A 6,354-nucleotide genomic window follows, 5' to 3' on the forward strand; every position below is an offset into this window, starting at 1 on the left:
AAGTGTATGTGCATCTTCCTAATGCTTTAGTTGTGATTTTTTTTTTCTTTTTTTTTTTTTTGTCTGAAAGAAAAAGCTGAAGTGTTAAGAAAAGTGCAGAATATGTGATCTGTACACTGAGTATGAAATTATCAGAAATACAGTCTTCAAAGTTTATAATGAACCAGTCTTCATTGGCATGTATCGTATAGAAACCTGCTGTGCTGGTGTATCAAAAGATACAAGTGAATGTAGGTAATGACTAGATAGGTAAGCAATAGAACATCAAATAATAATAATAATATACTACTGCTTGGTGAGACACACTGTTATTAAAATATGTTGTTGTAATTTTTGATTTAGTTTCTCTAAAGGATGCTTTAAGCTTGGGAATACCTCTGAAAAAAACTAAAAGAATTATTAGAGTTAAAATCCCCCAAGGAAATTAATTTATCCATGACAAAGGTCAGACCATTAGCAAGCTGCCTATTAATAGAATATTAAGGAAGACATTTTTGTTAGTAGGCCAGTCTTTAATCTAGAAAAAAAAAAAGGGTTACTAAGAAATAGGGGCTAAAGCTGTACAAATTTAAACTAGTAATAGGAATAAAGATTTTAACCAGAGAGATCAGCAGTCATTAGAGCAATACCATGGGGGATATGGTTTTCAGCTTTTTTTTTCAATTCATTGGCTTCTGAACTTTTTTAGGAAGCAAACACAGCTTTTTGTCAGACGTTCTGGTGACAGTGTGCTTGCTTTTCTTCACCTTTCCCAAGTCTCCAGGTGTCCACAAACAAACCTGAGCATGAGTTCTTGATCGCTGAAAGTCACTAAGTGCAAATGAACCCTTGTCAGAAAAGTCAGCTGAAAAGATCAGATTTGAGGGGGTAGAAATTATTTGGTAGGGTCCTATGGTGTGGATACACAGAAGTACAATTACATTTTTCTGATGGCCTCTCCTTCTCCTCAAATGCATTAATATTTTGGGGACAAGGAGGTTCTCTTTACTGACAAAGTACTCCCTGCTGTCACTGTGGCAAAACTGCTCCACTGTGCTCCTTATTTCACATTCCTCAGTCAAGACATTCTCTATTTGCTTTTGGTACTTCCAGGGTGTTCTACACCACTGCCCTCTCCCCATTTTTTATTCCTTAAATTGAGTTTCATTTTGTGACAGTTGTCATTTCTGGGTTTAAACAGAAATTTTCACAGGTAGAATGTCACTTTGAGGTGAATCTTTACTGTATTTGGAAGAGATTAGCTCCAGGTTAGTATAACTACTGTAATTTTTCCTATAAGTAGACTATCAGTGTCTGCAAAGAAAACTCCCAAATTTTCTTTCCAAGGTGCACAATAAAGCCAAAATACAAATTTGGAAGTGAAGTAAATTAGATTTGAATGAGAAGCAGGGCAGGTGGTAGAATTTTCACTAACTCCCCTGAAATTTGTGTAACATGGAAAGCAGATTTCATTTACAGCTGATGATTCAATAGGAACTCAGCCGCTGGCATCTGACCTTTTGTTTTGTAGTATCCTCCCCATTCTGAAGGCCCATTAAAGTAACCAAATACAGTAACCACAGGTACTCGGCCAGGTTCACATGTTCTAGATTGGACTGTCCTTCCTTATTGATCTTGTTTTAGTTAGAAACTACTGACCTAATTTGCTTTCCTTTCCTACTGATACGTAAGCCTGTGCAGTCTGTACCTGTGCTCGTCATGCTTGCACTGAAAGGCAGGTGTACTTTTAATTGCCAAGATAAACTGTTGTCAGGTCCTGTGACTCAGCAGGTACATGAGGTACCTTTGCTACTAGGGCAGTGCAAAGAAGAGCGTTTCACAAGTAGATAAGCAAAAAAGTCATTTATATCCGTGATGATCAGATGTTTATGCTCCAGTTGCCAGAAGAATAAGAGTTAAATGCTGATGGAGTATGTGGTGCCATTACCACCTTAAAACCCAAAATACCACTGTTTCTTCCCACATAGGAAGCAAAGAAAAACATCTTCTCAAGCTTTTCTTGATTTGTTTGCTCAAATTTATTTGTGTAAGTGAAGCTGTATGCTCTCCTATATAGCCTTCCACCCAGGTTTGCGTACACTCTGTGTTCATCATGTCTCACATGAATGCCTCACTATAAAAAGATGAAATAACTGAGTGTAATTCCTATCTTTAATCTAATTTGTCTTTAGTGCAATACATGTTAAAACATCCATATTATATACATTGATATGATAAGTGTAATTTTTCTGTAAGTGTGAAAGAATGTCTGAAATTCCATATGCAGTTAATACTTCAAAGATGTAGAAATGCACAGTAATCTCATTTATTATATTGATTTTTTGCTATGTACAGAAAGGCCCATGGGCCTTGCACGGGTTTAATTTTGCAGGCAGTTTCAAACTGTCGTGTAGCTTTGCATGTATTTTTTTACACAGCCATTCTAAGGTGGTGTTTCTTATGCCTGCAGTCCTTACCCATGAGCATTTAAAGAAATACAGCCAAAAATAATACAAACCCTTGAGCATTGTACTACACAGGAGAAGTTGTACAGCTTTCCTCTTTGACTTTGCTAGTTAAATTTTCAGTCAAAGATAATGAAACTTCAGTACTATTCTATTAAAGCCGGATGTGCTTAGCTAAAAAAGAAGTATTTTATAAGTTTGTTTTGCTGGGCTGTAGGTGGAAAGCACAGCTGAGATCACACTTCTCAAAATACCAGTTGATTGCTGTGCGGTACCTGTTTGTCTCTTTTCTGATTGGGTAGAGCTGTTGCTGGGCTGATAGCATTCTGACCAAAATTAGAAAGTCAATATAAACGAGTCAAACTAGACTGCCTGCTTTTTTCAGTTCTCTCTTCTGATTCATCAGTTGTTTGTTTCAAATTTTTACAGCCTTTGTGAGTTGGGTGTTGTGCCAGCAAAGGTGAAAGCTCTTAGTGGTTAGTCAGTAAGAATATTCATTAAAAATTGTCTTGATGACATTTAGATCCTAACAAAAATGTGATGCCTAGTTAAAAAAAACGTGGAAGTGGGTCCTACAGAGTGATATTATTAAATACATGGATGTGAAAACCATTTCCTCACTTAGGAGACTGCTGCTTCTCATGTTCAGAGATAGCACTCATCTTCCTGAGAGGATGTTATTGCCAGTGTCTTGTGGCAGAGGCTTAAAACCAGAAACTTACTGATGAAGGCACGTATCCAAGAAGGAGCTGCTGCCTAAACATCTTTTTTTCTTCAGTATTAGAGTGTATACTTTAACAAGTTAGACTGTGCCTGGTTAACTTATGTTACTAATACCAGGGAGGGTTAGAATATGTGTAAATATAATTATGATATTTGGAGGAAACAGCATATGAATTGATTAGCAAAATTCTAGGTTAGTGCAAGTACAGCAGGTTAGCAGCTAAGGGTTGATGGTTCTGATGTACTTGGAGAAATGCTGTTACTTTACCTTCACTGTTAAGATAAAGCTACAGACTTAAAAAAAAACTTAGTAGGTTCTAATGTGTCAAAGGGAAATGTTTTAAGTAGTTTAAACTTGAGTTACTTCAGACTTTCAGAATTTATTTTTTGCTTATCACATACTGGTGGGTAAAAAAAGATGGGGATGTTGTTGAATGCTGTTCAATTAGGATCCACTAGTCTTGCCACAAAAAGGCTGTATCTCAGTATGTACAAAATGAAGGTCAGGCTAGAAAGTGCTGTAGGTGAGCAACTTGGTTAATGAGATCTCAAGATACCTTACAGAAACAGAAAGTAGGTCTCATTCAGCAATGATAAAAATAAAAGGGTAGGAAGAGCATATAAAATCAGAAAAAAAAAAAAACAACAACAAAGCACAATATGAGGTGCACCTACAAAGTGATACAAAGAGAAACAAAAGCTTTTATACTATGGTGAGAAGACAACAAGGAAATAATTGCTCTGGTGTTCAGAAGAAGGTGAGCATTACTGACAGATACCACTGTGAATAGTGAAGTGTGAAATGCCTTTTTTTTGGCTTCTTTTTCTGAAAGGGTTATGTATGACCACATGAATAATCTCTACTTCAGCCTGGATTCTTTTATCACTGAAAAACAAGCTGAAGCATATTTAATGTTGTCAAACCAGCTGATGAAATTTACCTTTTGGTGTTTACAAAAGAAGAGAAAGGGGATCCCAATCCCTAGGTTTCTTGAAAAGTTAAGAATTGCAAGGTTGTAAGGTGCCTGTTTTGATAAGGAGAAAAAGGAGGAACTGAGGAATTACAGACCAGTCAATTTAGATTATATTTCTGGTAAAAATCTGGAACAAATAATTCAGCTATCTGTAAGCATTTGGAATTAACAACAAAATTAATAAAACCTAATTTGGGTTAACAGTAACAAATCAAGGGGAAGGAGTTTAACCTCTACAATGGGTACCAGGCCTAGAAAAGGAAAGGTTGTGGTCTCTGCCCATCGCAGCTGACATTTGCTTACTTGAAAGGTTACTGAATTCTGGCCCACATGATTATTCTAGTTATATAAAATGCAGTTTTAAGATGTTTTAAGATTACTGTGGGCTTGGTAAAAATAGATGACCTGTACTAAGTATATCTCATTAGTAATTACTCCAGTGCTATACTAGTTCTGTTAGGTGTTTTTGATTTCTTCTGTAAATTGGGTTATGAAAATTGGTAGCATAAAAAATTATTTCTGGTTGCTGTGTTTGGCATTCCTTCTGTTATTTTGGATGTGCTACTATCTGAATTGGGAAGCAAATGAAGTATTATCTTCTTTTTAAGCAGCTACCACCTTCTGATGTTTTCTGTGTAACATGGTTTGTTTATTTATTTTGTTGCAGGGTTTGGTTATCCGTATCATCTTCATTCTTGGTAATTTAACAGCAAAGAATGACCAGTCCCGGGAGCAATTTTTTAAAGAAAAAGAAAGTATTAACACCTTGACATCATTATTCCAAACCTACTATGAACTTGATTTGAATGCACAGACATGGTACCATGGTAGAAAAGGAAAAGGAACAAAACACCTAAAGCATCCTTCAGAAGAAGAAGATGTTCTGATAAAACTGATAAGAGTGCTGGCCAACCTTTCCATTCACCCTAGCATAGGAGCAGCTCTGGCAGCTGCCCATCCTGTTGTAGGATTACTTGTTACAGTACTAGGTAATAAAATTTCTGTTGTGTTTGTTATCTTCGTTCAGCCTGTAAGGAGAGTTTAGGACTTTCCATTGCAAAAAAACCCCAAAGTCAATTGGCTGATATTCATAAACTGTTTTATGTAGAAGGCCTGTTTGAGACAGTGGAAGCATTGCTGCTTTGGTACTGACTTTTCAGTATCCGGGGAAAGATGTTGTAGAAGTCTTTAATTCAGTGATCAGATTTGCAGATAGGATCATTAAAGATAAGAAAACAAAATTTTTTTTAAACACATCGAGAGTTAATATATAAGGAAAGTTTGTTCTTATCAGGTGCTGTATAGATGTGTTTGGTGGTGGTTCGGTGTTTTTTAAGGTTTGCATTTTTTGTGACTGTTTTGGATTAAGTATTCTTTCTGTTCTCTGCACTCATAACTTTCGGCCTCTTCAAATAATTTTTTCTCACTTTTTTCTTCTTTTTCAGTCTTCCAACCTTTTTATCTCTTTCAGATGGAAGAGAGTGTCTCCCTCCAAATGGAGGATTAGGACTGCAATTCCTTTACCACTTACTGAAACCCTTGCAAATCTAATTACGGACCAGGGCTGGTCTGTTCTCCCCATAACAGAGTTTAGCTGTGACAAGATACATCTTAAACAGCTCAGTATGTGGTACTGTGTAATGAGAACATTAAATACTATGTTAAGATAATCAACCTGATTGTACACTGTCTTACCAGTCATGGGGGATGAGACAAGTCAGACTCACAACTTGGTTCTGTCTCATGGGTTGAAACTGTCTTAATGTCTTAATGATTGTGTAGGTGCTTTTGGCCATCAGACTTCTCTCTGCTACCTGCCCCTCTTCCTGAGCGCTGTATCAGTCAGTTGACTACAAAATGTTCTCTCTACCTATGAACTTACCCCTCTTCTATTTCCTTCACTCTTGGCTTCTGAGACCAGAAACCTCAGTCAGATAAGCCTTTCAGACTTACACATGGGTTAACATTCTGTCAGGAACTCTAAGAGAAAAATCTTTCAAATATTGTTGAAGGGGGTTTTTTCCCATTTTTTTTCCTAGATACCTGACAGTTCAGTATAATAGTCCTTGGCATTTCTCCATGTCTATCACACAGCCCTGTTTCTGCATGCAGACTCTCCTCAGTGCCATCTTAAAGCAGCAAACAGGATTGGTAAAATGTATTAACTAAATAGATTTTAAACCATGTTGCCTGAGTCACAATGATTTCTGTAA

The 6,354-nt window shown here is 36.7% G+C and overlaps 1 protein-coding gene across 6 annotated transcripts in view; it reads left to right on the top strand.

Moving 5' to 3' along the window:
* ARMC2 (armadillo repeat containing 2) overlaps positions 1–6,354 on the top strand; it is a 61,000-nt gene that overhangs the window by 44,017 nt on the left and 10,629 nt on the right. For all 6 annotated transcript variants that reach the window (XM_017739703.1, XM_008637758.2, XM_017739704.1 and 3 more), the window contains one exon: positions 4,809–5,130. In XM_017739703.1, coding sequence (XP_017595192.1) covers positions 4,809–5,130 — 322 coding nt within the window. The remainder of the gene's footprint in view (positions 1–4,808; positions 5,131–6,354) is intronic.

Source organism: Corvus brachyrhynchos, unplaced genomic scaffold, assembly GCF_000691975.1.
Source record: "Corvus brachyrhynchos isolate BGI_N302 unplaced genomic scaffold, ASM69197v1 scaffold14, whole genome shotgun sequence".
Lineage (NCBI taxonomy): Eukaryota > Metazoa > Chordata > Aves > Passeriformes > Corvidae > Corvus > Corvus brachyrhynchos.